The sequence below is a fragment of the Myotis nattereri genome (genome assembly GCF_964212035.1).
Source record: "Myotis nattereri genome assembly, chromosome: 4".
NCBI lineage: Eukaryota > Metazoa > Chordata > Mammalia > Chiroptera > Vespertilionidae > Myotis > Myotis nattereri.
This window is the reverse complement of record NC_138079.1, coordinates 15,625,059-15,649,908: the sequence shown is the minus strand read 5'-3', so window position 1 is coordinate 15,649,908 and position 24,850 is coordinate 15,625,059. Positions and strand designations below refer to the sequence as shown.

At 43.3% G+C, this 24,850-nt stretch overlaps 1 protein-coding gene and 1 pseudogene across 2 annotated transcripts in view; both read left to right on the top strand.

The window, feature by feature from the left end:
• Positions 1–24,850, top strand: part of ANKH (ANKH inorganic pyrophosphate transport regulator) — a 116,469-nt gene that overhangs the window by 54,814 nt on the left and 36,805 nt on the right. Inside the window, exons 2-3 of the mRNA XM_081089812.1 lie at positions 13,814–14,030; positions 22,734–22,852. Of these exons, the coding sequence (XP_080945938.1) occupies positions 13,814–14,030; positions 22,734–22,852 (336 nt within the window). The remainder of the gene's footprint in view (positions 1–13,813; positions 14,031–22,733; positions 22,853–24,850) is intronic.
• Positions 6,547–7,375, top strand: LOC308518368 (cilia- and flagella-associated protein 36-like; annotated as a pseudogene). The gene has a single exon. The product of its transcript is annotated as a cilia- and flagella-associated protein 36-like (transcript).

Below are 24,850 nucleotides of genomic sequence, written 5' to 3'. Positions count from 1 at the left end.
TTTGCAGCCAATGTCAACAAATACTTAGTTTGTCTAATCTTCCAGTGGTTTGCATAGAAGGTGGAATGAGATTTTTTCAAAGTTGGGACTTCCTGTTTTTCCCTGGTTGGTGTTTTTCTCTTTGACTTCTTCAATTTTTGCATCAGCCCAGAAAACATGTACTAGTAGTACAGACATATGGGATGAGTTTTAAATGCATAAGTGTTTGAGAGAGTTAGAAATTACATGATGTAATAGTTTATGTCATATTTTCTCTATTTAGCATACTTTCATCTTTACATAGAAATAATTATAGAGAAGTAGCTTTTGTTTTGTGGAAAGGGTCTTTTAGAAAGACCAAGGGGAAAATCTGAATGCATTTTCATTTGTGAGGAAACATCATATTCTGTGTTGGCCAATTAACAGGCATTATAAAGCTTATTTTAAAAACAGATTAAATTTTACTGTCAGAGTTATGAATTTTATATATGAGAAAATCTATTTACTAATCAAAGTCCAGAATTACCATTATTTTTGTCCTTATAGTGCAGTTTTAAAAATCTGCACTTTGTCATTTAGAAATTTAACAAATAACCTTGGAAAATTCCCTTTTACTTCCAGTAAAATAGGAAGAAAGGTTTATTTTGTTTTTTTCTTTAGTGTTAAGGAGAGTTTACCAAGCTAAGACACTGAACACTTCAAAGAATTTCTAGAAAAGGGTCTTCTGAATCACTGCCCCTTTGGAAAAACAACGTAAGTTTAGGGCAATTGAACTAGACTAGGGTAATTGAAATGTGTTATAGGAATATTCAATTGCTTTTTTAAAAAACCACATTTAACCCATAAGGAAGCTCCAGATCATGAGACGTGGTACGAGAATCCTAACATTGAGGTTGGAATGATTCTTAAATTTTTATATAAATGCTGTTATAGGTAATGTCAGATGAGTTTAAATGTGGTTATACTAAAAGAGTTCAAGCTAATTTTTTTCTTTTGCACAGATATTTAGGTCACATTCCACATATTTTTGTTCAGCAGTTCCCTTTTTGACCTATTTGATCAATTAGAATTACTGTCTTGTCTATATGATTTGTTTTTTTTAATTTTTTAAATAATTCTTTATTGTTGAAAGTATTACATATGTCCCCTTTTCCCCCATTGGCCCCTTCCAGCCTGCTGTCTATATGATTTGAATAGCTGTAGTGTTGTGTTTATATGTTAGCACACTTGTTTCTGTGATAGCCCTTCTATGTGTATCTCTCTCAGCCTTTATACTGTCTTCCCCACCCACCATGTTTTCCATCTTCAGGTCCTCAAATCTGTCCTTCTTGTCATGCAAAACTGCCCTGGTCCTTACCACAGTTAACCAGTGAGTAACAATTCATACAAGCCCCTAGTTCTAAGATTTGTGAGGGATATAAAGAAAGATTCAAATATATGTAGGGAATATGTCCTTTTGGCCTGGCACTGTGCTCTTCATTGACTAATATGTGTGACCTGGCGGTCATTAAAGGTTAGCATGTGTTTGACCACCATATTGTTTTCATTGGTCAATAACGAGCATGGTGCCATGCCAGTAGCCATACTTACTTAATGTATTTGAATGAATGAAATAGTTCTATAAGGAAATAAGTGATCACCTGTGACAGGAGCTGTCCTGTGGGCTGAGACTGGTTAGGGAAGGGTTCCTAAGGGGGGGGGGGGGGGGAAACGGGAGGGGGGGACGGACTTGACCTTGATCTCAGAGGATGGGCCGAAGGGACAAGGAAGATGCTGGCATTTCAGCTGGTATTAAGAGGTAGCTCAGTGAGGGAATTCCAGGGGGGCATTGACAGCCTCCAGGAAGCTTTCTCTGACCCTGCAGACTGCAGACCGGCAGGGTAGGTGCCTTTATGCTCTAGTCAGGCTGCGTTAGAATATTTGTTTTACCTATTTGTAAATAAATCATGATTTAGGTGCTAAAGTCCAAAAAGATGGAAGTAGGTCACCTTAAGTAAGCAGCAGCAGGACAGAGTGTCAAAAGAGAGAGGGTTCCTCTTCTCTCCTGCCCCCAGGTCGTCGTTTTACAACTGCCTTTTGGCCAGCACACGGCTTCTAGTAGTCAGCCTTGTTTTTAAAACCGTTGGAAGCCATGGCGTATTTCAAGTGAGACGAACAGAGGGAATTCTTCTAAGAGGTCTCATCCCAGGTATTATGAAAAGTGTGCCAATAACATAGCAACGTTCGCTTTGTGGGGTGGTTACTTGGCTTTGCACCCCAGGAATTTGGCGTTTCATTTATTTTGATGATTCAATTTGATTCTAATTGATCAAAATACGTGGAAATGAGTGCATTAATGAAGTTACCTTTTTTTTTTTTTTTTTTTTTTTTTACTTTAAACTATCAGAGCCTTGGTTGTAGCTCTACTGGTTTGATAGACACCCTTCCCAGGCACTCACAGGGACCTCCCTGGAGGCTTCTGCCAGGCAAACACCGAAGACAGCTTTGTCACATTAAATATTGTCTGCCTGAGTTTTGTTGGGATTCCTTTCCAGGTGTGTGTGTATATGCCTGTGCATGTGTGCATGTGTGTGCATGTGTACGCAGGTCACTGGTATAGAACATCCATGGACTAGATGGACTGACCTGTTTAATGCCCAGTTTTTACTCTCTTGCACCCACCGCCTAAAGGCAATCAGTTCAAAAGCTTCAGTCCCTTAGAAACCTTTCACAAGGCTTATGTGTGCCAGTCATATAAATAGCAGCAGCGAGTCATAGCCAAACCCCAAGCAAAAATATATGAATTCTGCAGCTGAGAAGCCAATAAATTTTTTGGACAAGTTGTAGGTACTGCGGTGATGCATTTTCCCATCTATGAAAGAAGCCCATAAACATCCTTGTCCACTGTCAAGAGCCTCTCTGAGCATCGGGCCACACTGGTGCTGGTGGAGCAGGTGCTGAGCTCAGGGCGGCCCCTGCGGGGCTGCGGTCGCAGGCGTGTACTCGTCCCCACGCTGTGCGGTGCCAATGGCAGAGCATAAGTGACCTGACTTTTCTTCTTATTTTCTTGTCACAACTCAAATGTATGTTGACTTCAGTCTCACTCCATTTGTCTTCCACATTTGCAGGAGCAGTACTTGCTACACATTATTGTTGAAAAAATAATCTTCACTTCAGGACCTTTGACAATTTTGATAATTTTGGCTTTATCCAAAAGTTGTCTTCGATCTAATCAGCTAATCCTCTCTGTTTACAGAAGCAATTGGCACTCTCTGTAATATCTGAAGCGAAGTGGAAGGAGGGCTTGGTTTCAGTGTAATAGAGTGATGGTTCTGATCAAAAGATCTGCGGTCAGCTGTCTGGATTCTTCTTCAGCTCCCTGTCACCCTGGCAAAGTGACTTGGCCTCTCCCTGCACCATTTTCCCCACCAGCAAGCTGGGAAATAGTGGTAGCAGCCTCACCGAGTTGGCGGGAGAAGTAAAGATCTGAGAGCAGCAATTGTCACAGAGCGAGCCCTCAGCAAATGTTAGTGGCTAAGATATTCTCATCACCATCGTTATTGTGCTTACTGGGTTTCATGAGGTCCAGATGCAAGTAGGCATCCCCTTTTCCTTCTCTTCATATAAATGCATTTTAAATGTCAATAGGAGGCAATAGACACTGCCAAATGTCACGGTCGGAAAAACAGAATGGCACTTTTGAGATGCTCAGAGACCCACAGCTAACTTTAAGGTGCTGGAGTAATCAGTATGTAGGCAGGGAGAAAGTTGGGGCTTGGGGGGGGGGACACAAAAAACTCCCCGGATCTCAGGATCTATTCCAGACTATTTTTTATGAAGTTGTGTTGTTATTTTTTAATATAAAAGCATTGAAAGCTCAGTTCTGAAGTGGAATGGATGTAATCTTGAGATATTAACCAAGAAATATTATCATTTGGGGATGATATAACTTTATAAGTGTAAAAAAGTATGGGCATTTCTGTAATAAAGATGCGATCTCAAGGTGAGGAATAAGTAAAAATACTCAAGTGGCACAGGAAACTTTAGGGATTTTTAAAAAATATTTTATTGATTTTTTACAGAGAGGAAGGGAGAGGGATAGAGAGTTAGAAACATTGATGAGAGAGAAACATCGATCAGCTGCCTCCTGCACACGCCCCACTGGGGATGTGCCCGCAACCAAGGTACATGCCCTTGACCGGAATCGAACCTGGGACCCTTCAGTCTGCAGTCTGACGCTCCATCCACTGAGCCAAACCGGTTAGGGCCTTTGGGGATTTTTTAAGCACAGTAGGGTGTTCATAGTATTATCTCTTCTCTATCAAGCCTCCCACCATCTTAAATTAAAGTTAAATTTAGGTGAATATGCTTTGTTTTTAAATGAAAACTCCAGAGGATTTGAGGAGGGTCCTATGACACTACAATATATTGAATGAACTAACATATTTCCAGATGATGAGGTCAAAACCAAAATGCTTTTATTTCCCCTGAAGTGCAGAAGAAACCCACAGGAGAAAACCGAGTTAGCCAGACTTCGTACCTGTTTAGTAGTGTATCTATTCTGTATAGAAAACTCCTCTCCAGGTGCAGGAAGTAACACAAGTGTCGTATTTTGGACTTGCCCTGAGTGGCCTCCGGGTTTGCGGGAAGCACTAAATATGGACACCGCCCCACGGAGCCATGCCTTGGACACCGAGGAGGCCAGGCTTCATTTGACTGCTACTCCCTTTAAACCACAACCTCGTGTGTGGGTGTCAAGTTCTTGGCTGGAGCACCAGCCAAACAGAGCGAGGGTGTCTCGTTTAGGGCACTATAGATCCTTGAGAAAATAAAGCATGGCTTGGAAAACTACCGGGAAGACAAATGATCTAATTTAACCCAAACCACTTTTTAAAATACAGACCAACAGAACAATAACAGTGGAAAATTACAGCACCCGAGCTCCCGGAGTCATTGAAGTCCAGGATGGTGAGGATCCACGTCCTTGGGAGAAGCGGTTCCCACAGGTCGTGTTGCCTGCGCATGGGCCTCTGAATTTCCACATTTCCACAAATGTGCATTTTCTGAGGATCTTGGGTTTGAAAAAGATTTTAAAACCATTTCATCTGTGGCAATAGTGAGTTTGCTTTATGCTGAAGCTGTAGACAGGAGTAGTCTTTTATCGAAGAGATTAGATGGCAGTCTATCGCAAGACAGAGTTCTTACCCAGCCCTGGGTCCCATTGGCTTTTCTAATCCAGGGTGAGGCCAGCAAAGGAAGTATTCATCTAACTCAAAGTAAAAAATAATGGGACGTTTAGCATCTCATATAATAGTCTCCTGCTATTTTAGGGAACAATACCAGTTTCCAACTCAGCACCTTTTTGTGGAAGAAATTGAAATGCCATTTCTATATGAGCAACATGATCAATTTCTTTTGACCACGTGGCCATGAATATCAGTTACAAGATTAGGATCCAACAGCCTTTGGCCCTCCCTGAATCGTGTAGCTGTCTCTCTCGGTGCCTGGTTGCCCTCCCAAGCACCCCCTTTTCAGAATGTGGAGGTCATGCCCTGGTTGTCTGGGGCACACTGAGCTCTCAGCAGGGTTCTCTCCGCTTCTCCAGGATCTGGGCAGGAGGTCCTCTTATCCTCTGAATCTGAACTTATTTGCTTCTGACAGCAGCTGACTTCTGTTACAGGATTTGACTCCATAGGAACAGTTTGTCCCGTATCCCAGTTGACATCCAAAGGACATGGGGAAAAAAAAGAGAGAGAGAGAGTCAGAAATAATCTTTGCTTAAGCTTTGCACCTAAGAGGCTAATCATGTGACCCAATATTGAATTCTATTTATGTCTGTGTGTCTACAGTTCAGCAGCCAACCTTTATCCAGTAGGTACCCGGTGCCAGTATGGCAGAGGAGAAATGCCAGTGGAAGTCCTTGCCTGCCTCCTGAGATAACATCAGGACTCCAAGAAGGTCTATGGTGCTACCGCCATTCCTTTGCATATTTTAAATACATAGATTCTACCAAACATAAGTTTATTTACCCAGAAAACCAAACCTGCAGTTGGAGATTTTATTGACCAGATATAAGATACCAGATTTGCTACCAGATCTAGGCTGTGTGTTATAGCTAACACATTCATTTTTTCACATACTGATTTTTTACTATGCTCAGCACTGTGCTAGTGAGATGGGGGTCAAGTGCACAGGCAACCACAGCACACCTGGTGAGTGCAGTGACGGGGCCCAGGGTCCGTGTAGGTTGCAGAGCACAGAGGAAGGGCCAGGCCTAGGAGACAGCTTCCCAGAAGATGCGCTTCCTAAACTGATGATGAGTTTACCAGGTGAATGGGGTGGGAACAGGGGTAAAGGTGGTTTTGTGTAGAGAAAAGAGCTTAAGCATAAGCCTTTAGACGAGAGAGAGGATGGTATGTACTAGTATATCCAGAAAACTGCAAACAGCACTCATAAAACACACAGCAATCCTAGCAGGGCGACTGTGGGGGCAACTCTTCCCAATTTGCTCTGGGCAACATATGGCTAGAAGGCCTTAGCTGGCTCTGTGGGTCTGGCTTAAGGTTCCATGGTACCCCGGAGGGTAGGATGGCTGTGGAAGAAGATAACGAAGTAGAATGGGTGGTGGAGAGTATCGCCGGGTTACCTTAAGGCCCGGACTGGTCCATCCCCATCTTGGACATCATGAAGCAGAAAATGTGAAGTCTCTGATGATGAAGAAGGCAAATTGACCCGTGCTGAGATACATTAGGAATACAAAGAACTAGTTGAAAAGCTGTTAGAAAGTTACCTCAAAGAAGTTGAAACTAATGAAGATCAATTTCCAGAAGTGTGCACTTCTCCTCTTGCAAAGACCTGCACATCACAGACCACTTTGTGACCTGTGTTGGCTGCAGATCATTTACTCTCTTTAAAGCAGTGATGGTCCAAAAAAACAGAGAAGTGCGGCTGAAAGTCGTTCAAATAATTCAAGGGAGAAATGGTGTGTTCCCTGACTGCTTAGCAGATGGTACTGCTGTGGTCAGTGATCTTGAACAGGAAGCGATGAACATCCTGAGGGAAGTTCTTCGAAAATCAAAAGAGGAATATGCCCAAGAGGAAGGAAGGAAAAGAAAAAAAGCAGTTGTCAGAGGCTAAAACAGAAGAGCCCCATGCATACTAATGTAACTGCAAAACTGAATAATTCCCAAGGGATGATAAACATGCACACCCACCCTCAGAAGTGAAAGTGCATTTTGCTAATCAGTCAGTGCAACCCTTGATTGGAAATATTGCCTGAAACTTCCTCTCTCCCACAAAAAGGCCTGGAGAGGTGGATCTGAGACCTGGAGCAGACAGAAAGTAATTGAAGTTGTGGGAGGGGGTGGGATCACTGAGCGAGAATGGAGAATGAAAAGAGGAAAGGGCCAGACAGATCCCTGGGAATACCAACACTTATGAGATGAAAAAAGAGAAAGCCTCAAGGGGAAAGAGCTGAAGCAGAAGAGGTGGGAGAGAAACGTAGAAACCTCAATGTCATTATAGGCAAGGGGGAAAGGGGTTTCAAAGAGACCATGGCCAGCTGGGTTAGATCTACTGAGAGGTGAGACAGTTGAGGACAGAAAAGTACCCAGTTGGTTTAGCAGGAAGAGCGTGCGTGGAGGAGAGGAAGGCAGAAGCCAGAACCCAGTGTGTATTTAACAAATGATTACTTATTGAACCTGTAATGTGGCGAGACCATGTTATAGCTGTAGGTCTGGGGGTACAGACCAGGTTCCTGCAGTTTGGGAGCTGCTATTTGGACAGGCTGAGGGGTAAATGAAAAAAAAAAAAAGTGCAAATGATGAGAAGTTACCTATGAAAGGGAGGTAAGAAGGAGGGTGGTAACTAGAAATAGAGAAGAGTCAGGAGCAGGTTTTTTTTAAAATGGAAGAGACTTATATTTGTACAAGTAAATGTTGGGAAAGAGCCAGGTAAGTAGCAAAAATCAGACAAACAGGAGAGGAAAATGGTGGCTTGTGACAAGGCTCCTGGCAAGGTTGGAGGGACACAGATGTAAAGATCCAGGTAGATAGCCCTGTACTCGCCTGGTCAGACTGACTTTTCCATTGGATCAGGAGAGAGGAGGTGAGAAAGGGTTGGGTGCAGATGTGTTTTGTTGAGGTTTGTTTTAAGGGGAGAAGCAACAATATATTTTCTTTCTACATAGTGGACTTCATATTCCAGATGAAATAAGAGGTGAGTTTACCTGCTGAGAGTGGAAAAGATGGCAGTATAACAGAGCAGCCCAGTTGAGGATGGAAACAATAAGTGTGTTGTGGTCACAGTCTGTGTTGTTGTATGTTTGATTCTAGCCACTTTCAAAGTCCAAGTAGAAGTCTATAAATAGAGATAAGAATGGAATAGGTAAATGATTCGATGACTCCAAGGTCAGAGAATTCAGATAATAAGTTGTGGGTGTTATTGACATGGGTGTGATTAAAGGAATGATCATAAAATGTAGGCTAGAGTAGTAAGGAAAGACAGAGGAGGAGCCAAGATAGAGAAGGTAGAGGAGTCAAGAGAGTGAAAGTGAGAAGAGTAGTGAGGATTAGAATAGAGAGAGTGGGAGAAACAGAGGGAGAGCCTCACAGATCTCCCAGACAGAAGATTAGCTGTGCTCCAGACCTGCTCTCAGGGAGGAGGTGTCACCCCCTGGACCGGTTCCCCAGGGAGCACAGCATTCCTCCCAGCTAGCGAGGGGTGCTTGCTGTTAACAGTGGCATGAGGTGATGGGAGGTGAGTTGGTGACCCTTGGTCTGAAGACTCTCCATCTGCAGTACAGAGATGTTTCTGGTTTCCAGAGCCCAAGTTTGAAATGTCAGAATCTCCCTTAGGGTTTAACGATCTAAGACCGCTCATACCAGGGAGATGACATGTGGGATTTTTTAGCCATTTCCCCGGAGTTGTGTGATGTTGCATGTTTTTTTGTTTTGTTTTTTACTTTTTAATATTCTGTCATTTGCTAACTTTCTGGGTTGGGGGGGTAGGGAGGAATCGTACAATAAAACACCATGAACGTGGCAAACACTGTGAGATACTTAGGCATGTAGGACCCACTAAATGCCTTCTGAACCCCAGTATGTTTCTAACTCAGATGTTCCACATTGCTGGGTGTGAGCAAGGCCCCATCCCATTCCATCAGGGACCAGGCCAGGCCGTGGCTGGAGGGCAGCTTCGTATTTACCATAGTAGGAGTACTGTTAGATATGGCTCTCATCTAATATGTGCTCACTTTCGGAAGCTCCTGCGTGTTTAGAAACTTGCCTGTAAACAGCAGGTGAACCTTCTTATGACTATCTGGGGACAGTATTCTGACTCAAGGCCTAATTCATTCGAAAGACATCTCAAACACTTGTTTAGCTAAATTTCAGAACTGTAGCTCTTCCTCTTTATCAGCCACAGCAACTGTTCTTTCTGGCCAGCTCACTAATGCCGAACTACAGCATATTTCTAATACTGGTGTTACATGGAAGGTTTGCCACATCCTGACGGTGTTTAAATTTATTCCTAGAGTGCTATAGGGCTGAATCTTGGACTCCTTTCAATCTATATTCTGTCTGGATTATCTCATTTAACTCCTGCCTTTCAATACTGTATTATGTCTGTGGCCCAGACGTCCCCCTTGGACTCCAGACTCATGTAGCCAACTATCCTACTTGACTTTTCTGTTGGAATTCAATGGGCAGCTCAGACTCCACAGGAGCCCCCAAATGGAGCTCTTGCTTTTTCCTCCCAAATCTTCCCTTCCCGGTCTCCTCATCTCAGTCAGTAGCTACATCATTTGACCAGTGACTCAAGCCAAAAAATTCAAGTCATCTTTGGTTTCTCTTTCCTTCATGTCCACCCTGTAGTCCACCATCAGTTCCATTCTTTTTACGTCCAAAAAAACTCTCAAAGCACTCTGCTTCTCTTCATCTCCTCTATCCGCCCTAGTCCAAGCCAACGCCTTCTCTTTCCCAGGTGACCACAAAACTCTTGACTTCCTGCTTATGCTCTTCCCTCTCCAGTCCACTCTTATCCCCACAGCCAGTGTGAGCCTCTGCCCACCTCTGCTCTGACCCTTTAATGGCTTCCCACTGCTCTTAGAACAAAACACACATTCTTCACCATGACTTGGAATGACCTCGAGTGGCCTGTTTTTCCAAACTCACCCTGTCCCCCTCTCTGTTCCCCTTACTGGCCTCCCTTCTGTTCTAAACCCTCCTGCAGGCCTGAGCCTTCCTCTAGCTTTTCATTCAAATGGTTCTTTCTAGTTCTTCAGGACTCAGCTCCAATATCACATCTGTGGAGGGGTTTCCTTGTCTAGTCCATCTGAATAAGCTCCTCTTGGGAGTCCCCGGCTCATTTGCATATTTCATTTCTGCACCTGCCTCAGTAAACATTTATACTGCTTGTGTCCACTTTACTACATTCTCTCAAATAGTGGTCATGTGACCCCCTATCATGTTGTAGGGATGTAGCATGGACCAGACAAAGTTTCCTATGCCATGGAGCTTGCTTTCAAATGCACAAGAGAGACAATAAGACAAATAACAAGTAAACAGACAATGTAATGTCAGGTGATGAACATCCTTTGAAGGCAAACAGGGTAAACAAAATGAGACAGACAGATGATGCAGACAGTAGGTAACTGAAGGCTATGTAAGAACTAATAACTGATAAGGAAACATCCCAAATAAATGAGTAATGAGTGTTTTATTCAAGAAATGAACTATTTTGAGAAAATTAATTTTAAGCCATATCTCACAGCATAAGTTCCAGGAGGCTTAAAAAGCTAAGTGTGCAAATGAAACCATAAACTAGAACAAAATTACCTTATCTGTGGGTGGGTAAGAATGCAGAGTCCATAAGTATGGAAAGAAACTCCATGAAATGATTGATCAACTACATAATAAATATTTCTGTGTCAGAAGAAAATTATGAAGTTAAGAAAGTGAACAAATTTGAGGAAATGGCTTGCTACAAATGGGAATAATAGAAAGGCTAATAATGTTAATATCCTCAATTCTAAAGCTCCTTTTTTCCCTTGCATTTTAATATTTCTTAAAATCGGGATATGTTTTCCAATCACTATGTACATTTAATGTGATCACTAAAAATTTCAAATCAATGGTTTATCTTACAAGTAATAACATCTTGTAATAAACTATTTTTAAGTTCATAAAAATCAGTATGAACATTAAAGTTCCTGGTAGGAAATAGCTCATTCATTTAACAAATATTTGAACTTTTGTGCTGTAGCAAAGAGGTGGTAGAGTGGTAAACAAAACATGCAAAATCCTTGCTTTTAGTGCCTTCTCCAGGCACTGCTTGGTGTGCCCTGTACACCGCTTGTATCCAGTCTAAGATCAGTTGGGCTGTTTCAGCAAGAATAAGGACCTTGACCAAGGCCACGCCGTAGTTTAGTGATAGGAGCAGGTCCAACTGGGTCTGTGTGGCTCTAAACCCAGTGCTCTTTCCTCACATGACCAGAAATGGTGAGCTCAGTGGAGCTTCCACACTCAGTGTTGGGGACAGCGCTGTCACTCCTGTGCCCTTTTCCTTCTCACCTGCCTCAGCACTGGGCTTTGGGCTCAGTCAATGAACTGTTGGTACAAGTAGAAAGCATTAAAAAAAAAAAAAAAAGCATTGCAGTGGACACATACGAAGTCTAAATCGACATTATTTAGGTGCCCTCCGGTATGCTTTTAAAACTTGTACTAAGTCATATGTTCGTTTAAATTTGAACAAACATTTCAGCAATGAAAAAGTAAACCAATGTACAGCTCTAGATTTTGGGAAGGACAAGAAGGAAAAAGAACCAACCGTAACCGTTCTCAGCGGCTGAGAGGAGTGTAATTAGAAGTGTCCTGAGTTGAGTTGGGTTCTGTGGAAGCAGACCCCGTGTTGGGGAATTCTTGTCCAAGTGACTTTCGGAGCAAGTGTTCTCAGGAGGAGAGGGGAGCGGTGGGCGGTGGAGAAGAGTTAAGTAAGGATGTGGTCTCCTCTTTAGATTCGCTTCCACCTGGTCCCACAAGGAGCTCTGGAGCACCAAGTGTGACAGAATGGTCCCTCACTGAGGCAATGGTCCCTCACAAGAGGCAGTCATTGGCCCCATGCTGCCTGGGAGTCAAGTGTAGCTTAACCTACCCAAAGTGGCTGGGGCAGCTGTGAGCCATTAGTGGACAGATCACAATATCTGGGCATGGGTGCACTGCCCAGTACAGGGATCTGGGTGGGATGACAAAGGGTTAGAGATATAATGGGAAATAATGACCAGAAACTAGCTTTGTCAGAGAATGATACTGAATTACTATAGCTTTTATACATTTTTTTAAAAAAACAAAACAAAACAGATTTTTATTGATTTCAGAGAGGAAGGGAGAGGGAGAAAGAAATCAATAATGAGAGAGAATCATTGATTGGCTTCCTCCTGCACATCCCACACCGGGGATCAAGCCCACAACTGTGGCATGTGCCCTTGACCAAAATTGAACCCGGGACCCTTGAGTCCACAGGCCAACGCTCTATCCCCTGAGCCAAACTGGCTAGGGCCTATCATACATTTTAATTCTAGATTTTTCTCAAATCATTTTGCACATTGATACTTTCTTATGAACTCATTTTTGCTAAGTGCTTTGCATAGAATGTTCAACTATATAATGGTGGATATATGTCATTACATGGTTATTAAAACCCCTAGAATGTATAACACCAAGTTGAACCCCGATATGCACTGTGGTCTCTCAGTGATAACGATGCATCCATTGGAGGCCCATTGATTGTAATAAATTTCCCACTGTGGTAGGGGGTGTTGACATGGTCGGGGGTGGGGTGGTGCTGTTTGTGCTGGGGCATCAGTTGTATGGAAACAGTCAGTACTTTCCGCTACATTTTACTGTGAATCTAAAACATAACATCTATTTTTAAAGTATAGAACTCTGCAGAAAACTGACCCTTCTGCTCAGTCAGTTGTCTGTACATAAAGACCAAGACAATGTTCTGGCAACATTTAAAAAATAGAATTCTCTCCACTTGGACATCTATTCCCACCATCTCCAGTGTAATTGATTGTCTAGTTGATGGAAAAGCTAGTTTGGAAGTGCCACCCTGACCAGGTCAAGCCCTTGGTGCCTCGGAGGATGGTTAATATAATCAGAATAGTCTATGATTGCATCTTGTTGAGCAGTTATTATTTAAAAACAGTATATTTGGTTTAATGGTTTTCTTTTCATATCTGTCTGCACAGAACTTAGGAATATATTTCAAGTTAAAACACAGTAAGGATTAAGTGACTAGCATCCATTGATGGCATAATAAATTTCTTCGATACCTTTATTCACAGCACAGAACTCATTCCAGGCCATGAAGATACCTACCTGATACACACACAATATTTCAGGTTATGCATGTGCACGCGCGCGCACACACACACACACACACACACACACCCCTTCCTTTAAAGAAACAACAAATAATTATCCACTCCATTTAAAGTGGTTGACTCATTTCCAGAATGCCTATTGCTGTTATATAGATTCAGCCTACAAATAGCATTTAATATGTTAAGTTTTTAACCAAAGCTTCTTAGAATTATTTTCTGATATTAACATAAAATGCTCGTTGGGTGTGTGTTTTTATGACTTTAATGGACAGGCATCTCCCACGCAGGAAGCTAATATGGATGAAAATGAAAACTAATAACTTTTATGAAATTACAGTGAAATTTGCCCTATAAGCTGCTTAGCGTTTCCATGGAAACGTGATCTGTTGAGCTTTGTTTTAGAAGTGTGATTCCCCGGAGATGAGAAGGGCTTTTTCTAATGCTGTTTGTGGGTTGTCTTTCCCCTCACAGGCCTTGAACCGGGGCATCGCGGCTGTCAAGGAGGATGCGGTGGAGATGCTGGCCAGCTACGGACTGGCCTATTCCCTGATGAAGTTCTTCACGGGTCCCATGAGTGACTTTAAAAATGTGGGCCTGGTGTTTGTGAACAGCAAGCGAGACAGAACCAAAGCCGTCCTGTGCATGGTGGTGGCCGGCGCCATCGCCGCGGTCTTTCACACCCTCATAGGTAAGGCTGTGGCCCAGCTTTGGTCATTTCTCATTCCTTCGCATTTAGTTAAATGTATGTGTTGTAATAAGTGATTTCTTCGGTAATTATTAAATCTCATGCAAATTTCAAGAGCTGGAGGGAATGGAGCTCGTGCTCCTAGCTCAAGAAAATGATGGGGTAAGGCCTGGTGGTTTGCCTTTTTAATGTTGTGTGTTTTCTCTGGGAAAATGTAGTTCCGATTCTCTGATTCCCGCAGAGGGAGAGATTTCATTAACAAGTGATGCGGTCTAGGATCAGCATTCAGTAAGGCCCACAGGAGAGCGGGTGCTTTCGTTAGAGACGTGCATTATTGTACTCAATCTGAAGAATTAAAATAAAGTTATTTAAAATGAACGCTTATCCGTAGCGAGAACAAATGACAGATTATATATTAAAACTAATTTCTTCCAAAGGGCTTCGTTTTTCTGTTTTATTCAAAGACAAAACTAAATACTTTCGGCACAACATTCTTCCCGTGAAACAACAAAGAAGCCGTATCACATATATAGTCACTTGCCTACAGTTTCACCAGGGCCCTGGAAAAGCACCTACCTTTAGGGCCACAGTTCTGCGTCTACTGCCTTCTCAGTGGTGATAAAACCCAGAGGCCATAATTTCAGAACTTCGTGGCTTTTAAACAGCTTGGCTTACCTGGTGTAAAAATTGAATGGCACGTGTATTGAACCCATTTGCCCACAACCTGCGAACAACACTTCAGAAACCCCTTGTGAACCTTAAAACCAGCACTGGTTGAGTAAAGGAGCCAGGAGATTAACCCAAGCCTTTACAGGGTACCCGTATAGCAGCTAATGCTTACTCACATAACTGCGAATCTGAAAGGAAATGGGGTAAGGCCTTTGTGTCCTGCCTTTTTAATGTAGCAGAGAATTTTGAGCTAAGAGCAGTGGGGATGGGAAGACGCTACGCATGGGCCAAATGTTCGGCCACAGGGTTGATATTCACCATTTAATTTGGGCTCAGAACTTCAGGGCATGGGTTGAGAGGAGGAGCTTATCTCTCCCCAACATACACCCTGAATACTAACTAACTTGTGGACTACGTTTTGAAGAAAACTTCTGCAGCTAGATTTGATCTGGGCCATTTTCAAAGATGACATACGTATTTGAGAAAACTCCACACATGACATATGTCTAGGCAGGTAAATTCGTCCCCTTTTGCTGCTAGTCTTTTTATATGGATTTCTGAATGAGCCTAACACTCCATCTCAGTCACGGTTGAATAAGACTTTGGGGAGGAATAGCTTATTAGTAGCTGTTAGTAAATATGGGAGAGAAAAGTTAAGTGTCCTGTGTCATTGAAACCTTTGTGAGGAGCATGTGGTCATGGAGGAAAACGTCAATGTCATTTTCAAGTTAAATCTAAGTTTTTCTATTTTAAAATAGAGTAAAATCTTAAATTTGACCCCAAATGGTTCCACATACCAAATATATTTAGCAATCTTTTTCCCCCCACTTTTAATATTTTTATAATCTTAGCGCTTTTTCTTCCACCAAACAGATGCTTTCTCCAATTGCTGAGAAAGCACATGTCAGTTTCTTCTGAGCACTCAACACTCAGATTTTAATGATTTGCCCTCTTTCTAGTTTGTTGGCCTCATTTCACTTTTCTGCCTAAACCTTTAATCACTCTTGCCTTCTGCTGTCTGCTGCATCAAGCATCTTTGCTCCTCTTCCTTCCTCCTTCTTTTTTTAGTAACCCCATTAGCTTTTCCATATCTGGGTCTTGTTCATTTATTGTTCCTCACTAACTTGACCACAGGCTCCCGACGGCATGTTGCTGTCACCATCCCCAACCTTTTCCAAAACTATTTTTCTATCATCAATAAACACCCTCCCCATTCAGATTCTACTTTATGTGTCACCTACATAGACATTTAAACCCATGTTCACATCTTAGTCATGCTGAAAATAGCTACTTAAATTTCTCCTTTAATAATCACCTATTGGATAGCTATGCTTGTGGCAGGGGAACAGTGACATAGATAAACCAAGAAGGCAAATATTCCCAATACATTGGACTCAAGAAGTCATTGTGGGCTCTCAGGCCATCTTCCTAATGATACTTAGTTAGACTTATATGGAAATGAATATCTATTCCATTCATGCACAGCTCCTGAGGGGCGTGCAGGAAGCATAAGAATATATATATATCTCACAAACTCACCAGGTTTAACTCACAGAGTGGAAATATGAACCCAGGGGAATCCAGGCTTAAAACCTAACTTCTCTACATTCTTTCGTTCAGGTGAAACTAGCCTAATGGTCTTCAACTTTCCCTTTTAGGTGCTATTTCCATTGCCTTAATGAATTTATCTTTTAATCAAGATCTTACAGTTTTTCTTTTAACTTTTTAAAAAATATATATTTTTTTATTTATTTCAGAGAGAAAGGGAGAGGGAGAGGGAAGATAGAAACATCAATGATGAGAGAGAATCATTGATCAGCTGCCTCCTGCAAGCCCCTTACTAGGGATCAAGTCCACAACCTGGGCATGTGCCCTTGACTGGAATCCTTCGTCCATAGGCCGACTCTCGACCCACTGAGGCAAACAGGCTAGGGCAAGATCTTCCAGCTTTTCAATGGCATTTATATGAGGACATGTGAGCATAGAGGAGGAAGCGATTCCTTCTCTCGGGGGTTGGTTTGGAAAAGCCTCCTGGAGTGAGTGGGTCATCTCTTCACTGGCTTTGAATGTGTGAGTTGTATTTCAGCACAACTCTTTCTAATTTTCCCCTTCTCTTTGATATAAGACAGAGTCGAGAATTTGACCCAGTGCTCTAAATTAATATTTTGCTCTAGCCATGTAAAATTCCAAAATGTGGCTCATGATTGTAACAACACTCTGGTGTTCTGCAGTTTTTCAGTTTCATGGCCAACTCTTCTCACCTGCATGGATTTAGTGTTGCCTGACTCCCTACTTCACGTAGATGTAGAAACCACTGCTGTGGATTTATTTCTTTACACATCTATTCTCAACAGTGACCTGTAAGCCCCTTCCATGTCCAAAACCGCCTGGGCAGTCAGCAGAGTTCAGAGCAACAACAGTTTTGCCGTGAACAAGTTGAAGTCATTTCTAGAGTGGTTCTGTTTCTCAGTCTTCCCTTGTCAACAAATTTTTCCAGTATTCATGGATCATAAAGCAACCCTCTAAAGGGTGAATTGGTACAAGTTGATATAACTTAAACCAACAAGGGGGCTAGGAATGAACAGGCAGTTTCAGTACAGTCTCACAACTTATTGCTATAGAACAAACCACCGCTATATTCAGTGATTCACAACACAAGCATGTATTCTTGCTCACCAGACCATGGGTTGGCTGGGTGGTTCTTTTGGACGATGGCTGTGCTCATGCCTCTGTGGTCAGCTGATAGGAGCAGGCTCTGCTGATCTTGGTGGGCTCACTGGGGGGGCTGTCAGCTGACTGTTAGCTGGTCTAAATGGCCTCTGCTGGAACATTTTTGCAATCAATCTGTTCCAATCACCTCTTTGGGGGTTATGGATTCATGAATTTATTCAATCAATATATAATGAGCACCTCCTGTGTGGCAAACACTGGGCTAAATCTGGGAATTCAGACATACTAAGGCCTGTTCTCTAGAGAAAAGCAGATATTATACAAAAATCATTACAAAACCCTCTCTTCCATGTCTTGATGCCAGTGAGATAGAATTGTTGTTCTTATATTACTATTCCACATTAACTTTACTTACTTTGTGTATAGGTTTATGCTACCTGTCCAGGGCCTGGGCAATGTTTGTACCTCCCATCCCCATATCTTCCAGATGAATGTTGCACAGTGCAGATTATGGGTGAGCTGATCATATGTCTGTGACCCAGCCTGATGCAGATGACCAGACTCTCTACAGCTATATGTTAGGTGGCACACTGCCCGACATACAGAAGTCATTCAACCACTTTTGTTAAAGTGATTTCAATATCAGTCATGCAAACACACCACTTTGGAAATAATACGTTAGAGACACAGGGGTGAAGTTACTGGCCCCTGTGTATGATAAACAGAGCATAGTGGGCCAATCAGTAGTGAGACTTTCAAGCTTCAGAACTTGGGGATTTGAGTTAAAATAAGGTTTCTCAAATTTGCCTCTTGGAAATACACATATTATCCTGTTCCTAAAATGGGAGGAGGGCTTTCTTCCTCGATTCCATGGGAAAATGCAGGTATATAGACTTGTTTTGGTGAATATTAATGTTTCATGGCCTTTTGCAACAAACGCTGGTTAATTACCGGATGAACAAGCTGAGAACCACTGATTCTGAAAAGGGTCCATGACCCTGGCAGGCTGAGGTCAGAGGAGCCCGGATGTGGATGGGCCCTCTGGTGTCTTCTTGTTTGGGCAGAGTCAAAGCTGCCGACCTGTAAACAGGTCAGGCCAATGTCCTCTTCCTGCGGCCCCAGCAGGAAATCCATTTACATCTGCTTAAACACCTTGTTCAGTTTTCCTGTTTAACGTTCTGCTCTTCATAAGGACTACAAGCTGTTTCAGAACAATCTTGGGAAGGCAGTGTAGAGACGTTGAAGGTTACTCGATGTTGTTGAGGCAGCTAACCTGGTAATTAGGGACTCCATGCAAAGCCCTTTAAACAAATTACCCCCAGCCAACAGCACAGCCACAAACAGCTCCAGGGCACAGGCCGGGAGGGAGGGGGGATGGCACAGACAGCTGCTCAGATTTATATCCCTGCTCACAGGGGGAAACAACCTTTGCAGTTATGATCAGTCTCTTCTTCATGTGGGGGAGGAGTAGAGGGAAGAAAGAAAAAAACAGGAGAAAAAGCTTTTCTTGGCCTCCAAATTTTTCTAGTACCTAAAGGAAGAAAAGAAGGGAAGAGAAGCAAAGGCAGCCTTGGGCCCACCGGTCCCTAAGTTCGCTGGGACCGGGACCCTGGAGAGCTCAGCACCAGCTGCAGGCTGCAAACAGCAGGGATGAGAGGACCCTGCTGGCTGCAGGAAGCTGGGCGGGGCTCAGCACCATCAGCCTCAGACCCTGCTAAGCTTTGAATGTTTCCTGCATTACTCTGCAGAAAGGCCTGTTTTCGCTGCTTTAGTCACACTCTTCTAACATGAGGAGGAATATTTACCAAGGGCCGAGCAGCTCATTTGCAATGATCTCTACCCTCCCAGGCCACACAGCAAACATATGCCCGCGGTCTGCACAGGCCCCATCTTTCCTGCCGCTGCCCTGGAGTCTCCCAGGAAAAGAACCCTCTCTCTCCCTTTCCGAGGAGCCGCCTGTGTGCGCAGCGTGGGCAGCTCAACAACAGAAATGGGCTGCCTCCCAGGTCTGGAGGCCAGAGGATCAGGTGTCGCCGGGTTGGTTCCTTCTAAGGCGTGAGGCCACTGGTCCAGGCCTCTCCCCGCTCCTGGTGCTTTGCTGGCACACGCGGCCGCCCTTGGTCTGTGCAGGCGTCACCTGCCCTCTGTCTCCCCGTCCACGTGGCGTTCCCTTGTGCGTGTCTGTCTCTGTCCAAATGCGAAGAACACCAGTCCTATCAGGGTGGGATCCCACTTTCCTCCCGTATGAGCTCATCGTAACTAATTATATCTGCAAGGTCCCTGTTGCCAGATTAAGGTCACATTCTGAGGACTAGGGCTAGGACTCCACAAGGGAATTGTGAGGGGACACAGCTCCAGCCGCACCACCACCCTCCAGCCTGTCACCCGTTGTGCGGCCCCCGCTTTGGCTGTTCAGCCAAGTCCACTCAGCTGGGGTTTTATATCGACTCTAACCTTTAGCAGGGAATTCTAGCTCCTGCGCTATTCATAGCCAGCGCTGGCCTCTTGCACTTGGCATTGTGCCGCTCTGCTCACCAGCCTGACTGCCTTGTGTGTGGCCAGCGGCCCCTGCCAGGGTGGGGCAGTGGTGTGGGCAAGGTCAGCGCCATCTGCTTGCCGGTCCCAGGGGACGTTTCCTGAATGAATGAAAACACACGTACAGATAAACAGCAGAAACAATAAATTCTGAGATGAAATTTCCAAGGGTCAGCTCAGCACCTAAACTAGACAGTTTGCATGATAAAGCACATCATCGTGTTACTTTGTGATTCCGTCAGCTTAGTTCAGGTCTGCATGCCTCCATCATGCCTTCTCTAATCCATGTTCGTCTGTGTGCCTTCTGACTCAAACACAGACATCGAAGCTGCCTCCTCGTCCCTTGCCTGTAACTAATCCCACTCTCCCACCCTCTTTCTGCCACGTGACACCTCCCCTCCTGGATGAATCCTCTTGCTGTCTCAGTAGCCTGCTGCCAGGGTGGGGCAGTGGTGTGGGCAGGGTCAGCATCATCCACACCTGACACCTTTGCTCACCTGGCAGCCCACCTTATGGATTTCCCCACGGCCCCTCCTTGGAGGATGCGGCCTCTCTTCCTGCTTTTGCCTCCCCCACCTCCTTGTTCTCTGTGTCTTAGCCCTTCCCACCTCCACCCCCGGAAATCACAGACTTGCACCTCTGCGCCCATGTGTGCATTTAAATATCCTTGGTATCATCCTATAGACCTCACTTAATTCTGGGCATGGGTTGAGAGGAGGAGGGGCATGTGTCTGTAATTCAAGAGGAATCCTGACAAAGGATGGAGAGTCATTTCTTTTTACCAGTTAATGTGATAATAAGTCGTCCCCAAGCTTTGCGCGAGGGATGGGGCGGGGGGGGGGGGGGGTCGTCTTATTGTTTCTCATGAAGTGCAACTCCCGCTGCATTCTCTCTCCTTTCTGCTTTCAAAGCAGCTTCTGTGGTTGTCAAGTACGTGAATGCTCATATTTATAAAAGAACGAAACCAGCAGGGCACTCCTATTAAAGCGCGATGTAAAACACCGTGAAAAACACAAAGATGATCATTGCTGGGGTCCAACCCCAGCAGGTCCAGGGGTCCCCAAAGGTGTGTATGGAGTCGGCGAAGAAGGAATAACACGGAGACAGCGTTCAGATGATCAACAGCCTAGCCAGGATCTCTAGCCAGGATCTCTAGCCAAGTTCTGTTCAGGATCTCCAGCGAAGTTCTGCTTAGGTTCTCCAGCCAGGTTCTGTGTCCATGTTCTCTTGCTAGGTTCTCCAGCCAGGTTCCTCAGGTTCCCCAGCCAGGTTCGGTCACCAGATTCTGTAGCCAGTTTCTTCAGCCAGATTCTGGCTAAGTTCTCCAGCCAGGTTCAGTCACCAGGTTCTAGTCAGGTTCTCTTGCCATGTTCTATCCAGGTTCTATAGCCAGGTTCTGTCTCTAGGTTCTTCAGCCAGGTTCTCTCACTAGGTTCTGTCTGTAGGTTCTGTCTCCAGTTTCTGTCCAGGTTCTTTTGCCATATTCTCTCCAGCGAAGTTCTTCTGTCTCTAGGTTCTGTGTAGGTTCTGTCTTCTAAGTTCTGTCTTCTAAGTTCTGTGTGTAGGTTCTGTCTTCTAAGTTCTGTGTTGTTACATCTGTATTTATACCAGTTGATTCCAATCCTATCAATCTCTATTCCAAAGGTTAGGGCGTTTCTTATCTCCATTCCAGGGAGTAAAGATTATGTAGCTTAAGCATGATTGTTCGTAGTTAAAGTGATTAATTACCCACCTGGCACTTAGTTGAGGGGTTTTATTCCCTCCCTAACTTCAGGGGAAAATCCCTACCTGGGGAAACAACCTTTCTCAGAGAGGAGACCTTGGTTAAAACACATAGTTCCAAGAAGGTGAGCAAACATATTAAGAACAGTATGCCATATATGCCAGGTCCCTTGAAACAGCAAGGATGGACTGGCTCCCGGCAGATCATCTTCATGGATAGCCTAAATATGAATCAATGAGGTAGAAAAAACATAATCATTTACTTCATCCTTGCTGACCCTGTCCACCAGAATGCCTAGCCAACGTATGAGGAAGACCTTTCTCTGCCTTCCCGTTATGCCTAGTTGGCACCTGCACATTCATTCAGCCCACGTTAGTTAAGTGCCATTATGTTCCAGTCACACACTGGTCACAAGTCCTGGTGTTGGAGGAACTTTAAAAGCACCTCAGAGATACCATTTTCCCACCATCAGGGCTATTCCCAAGGTTGCTACGCCTTCCCCCCTCTTCCCCCCCCTCCCCCGCTGCCTGCCAAATGAAACAAAATGAATAGCAAATGGTGAAAAGCTAGCTATAAAATTTTTCCTTAGAAGACATAGTAACATCTAGGAATTTTCTCTTAGTAAATAATTAAGAGTATGTTTAAACCTTTAGCTTCAAACCTATCCATCAAGCCTTCTTTTATAATATCAAAATAATGGAAACCACCTAAATATACAATAATAGGAGTCTGAGTAAGTTGATACTAAGTAAACCTACAGAAAGGAATTCAGTGCAACCATGAAAATGTAGAAACATGTCAGGAAAAGGTGTTCACGGTTTACAAAAGAGTATATATAAGTATGATCACATTTTCTCTTAAAACACACATGCATACGCCACATACTCCCGTCACACACACCCCATAAAAGAACTGAGCAATTAGAGCCCAGAGTATTCATCATGACCCCCCGCCCCCCAGAGGGATGAGATTGTAGATGGTTTTCTTCTTTTTGCTCATCTAAATTTTCTAATTAAAAAAACGTATTACATTTAAAATAGTTTTTAAACTGTTGAGAGAAAAAGCATATAAAGATAACGTTTTCTAAATATTGCTCTGTGTGTTTGCAGCTTACAGTGACCTAGGCTACTACATCATCAATAAACTGCACCATGTGGACGAGTCCGTGGGGAGCAAAACAAGAAGGGCCTTCCTCTATCTTGCTGCCTTCCCTTTCATGGATGCGATGGTGAGTAGGGAAGATGGCTGGCTTGTGTTAACTATGGTAAAATATACCGAACGTAAAATTTAGCATTTTAACCATTTTTATGTGTATAGTTCAGTACATTCACACTGTTGTGAATCTTCAGAACTCTTTTCATCTTGTAAAACTGAAACTCTGTCCCCACTAAATTCCCCATGCCTCCTCCCCAGCTCCTGGCAACCACCCTTATACTTTCTCTCTCTATGAATTTTACTCCTGTAGGGACCTCATATAAGTAGAGTCATACAGTATTTGTCTTTTAGTGAGCACCTTACTCCACTTCATATAATGTCTTCAGGATTCATCATGTTGTAGCATGTGTCAAAATGTCCTTTCCAAGCTGAATAATATTCCATTATATGTATACTTCACATTTTGTGTATTAATTCATCAGTGGACATTTGGTTACCTCCACCTTCTGGCTATTGTGAATGGGTGTCCAAATGGGTGTCTCTTCCAGTCCCTGCTTTAGTTCCTTTAGGTATACACCTAGAAGGGGAGTTGCTGGATCATATAGTAATTCTCTTATTAATTTTTTGAGGAATCATCACACTGATTTCCATAGTGGCTGCACAATTTTATATCCAGTAATCAGAAGGGTTCCAATTGACCATTGAGGGAACCAGTCCATCTTGTCAGTGTATTTTATGAGAATTGTCTGTACTTACTGTAAATTGTGGCAGGCAGCAAGAGAGCCCATTTGAAAATTTTGATTGAAATGTGAAGTTCTATTCTGATATATTCAGGATATGGGGGATCAGGATAGCTTTCTGATAAATGTACCACTTGTGTGGTATGAATACCTAAAGCTTTTTAGAATAAGAATCTCTTTAATATACTGGTAGGATTTCATTCCTTTAAACACCAGCTTTACCACATTAGTTAAGGGCAGCTCACTTCCACAGATTAAATTCTTTGTCAGGATTCTGAAGAGTTCTCATGCAATGTTTTTCTTCTATCCATGTGCGTTATAGACATAAAGGAGACTTAGCAAAAAAAAAAATATATATGTATCTATATGCCAGTCATATCCAATGCTGAAAAGTAAGCCCTTTCTTTGGGCTTCATTTTAAATTACCCTTGGAAGGAGACTTAAAAATATGATGACCAGTACAGTTTTTACCATCCCTACCTCAGGTTTTATTTACATCAGACAACTGAGGTAAGTAGATATCTGTATTAAGGGGAGGCAACAGCCCCAAATCCATGGAAGATGAAGCAAAGTAAAATATATATGTGGCCCATCTTCTCAGATGTTACCAAAAGTCTTAGTTTGCCTACAGTTAGATCAATAACAGCTTTCTACAAGTTTGCAGGGTAGCCTTAACTATTAAATCCTTAGGTTTGATGCGAAGGTTCTGATTTTCAATTGCTATGACTTCACTTTAGTGGGAGAATATAGCCATCAGAACATGGATTATCTAGATTTTCTTTTTTCTGTTTTTAATCATCAGGTTGACACATAACCAGAAAAAAAAAGAGAAAAGCTAATGGGTGGGGACTCATAGAACCAGGTTCCCCCAGGTGTCCCTGCTGGCTGACCGTGACCCCACTGCGCTTTCAGATCAATCAGAGCTGAATGAAGGGACAGCCTCGCATCCCAGACAGAGTCCAGGATATTGCTCTGTGCCTGCCCACCATCTGCATGGGACTCTGTAAACACAGACAATCACAGTCACACAGTGAATTCGGGAAACGGGACTATTAGTAAAAGTGAATCGCAAACTCTTAGTTGCCCTGTATTCCACTTTCCTTCAGCTGTATTCATTTCATTTGCCACGGTAGAGTTTCTAACACTTAGTATAACACCAAAATATGATTAGTACCCTTTCTTCCATGTTTCATCTATCAATTCCCCAAAAGACTCGAAAGGTAAGAGATTTCTAATAAAAAACAAAATAATGAACATGTAGAAAGAGCAGGTCATCCTCCTCAACACACACATGCATACACACACACACACACCCCTACAGCATGGCCCTG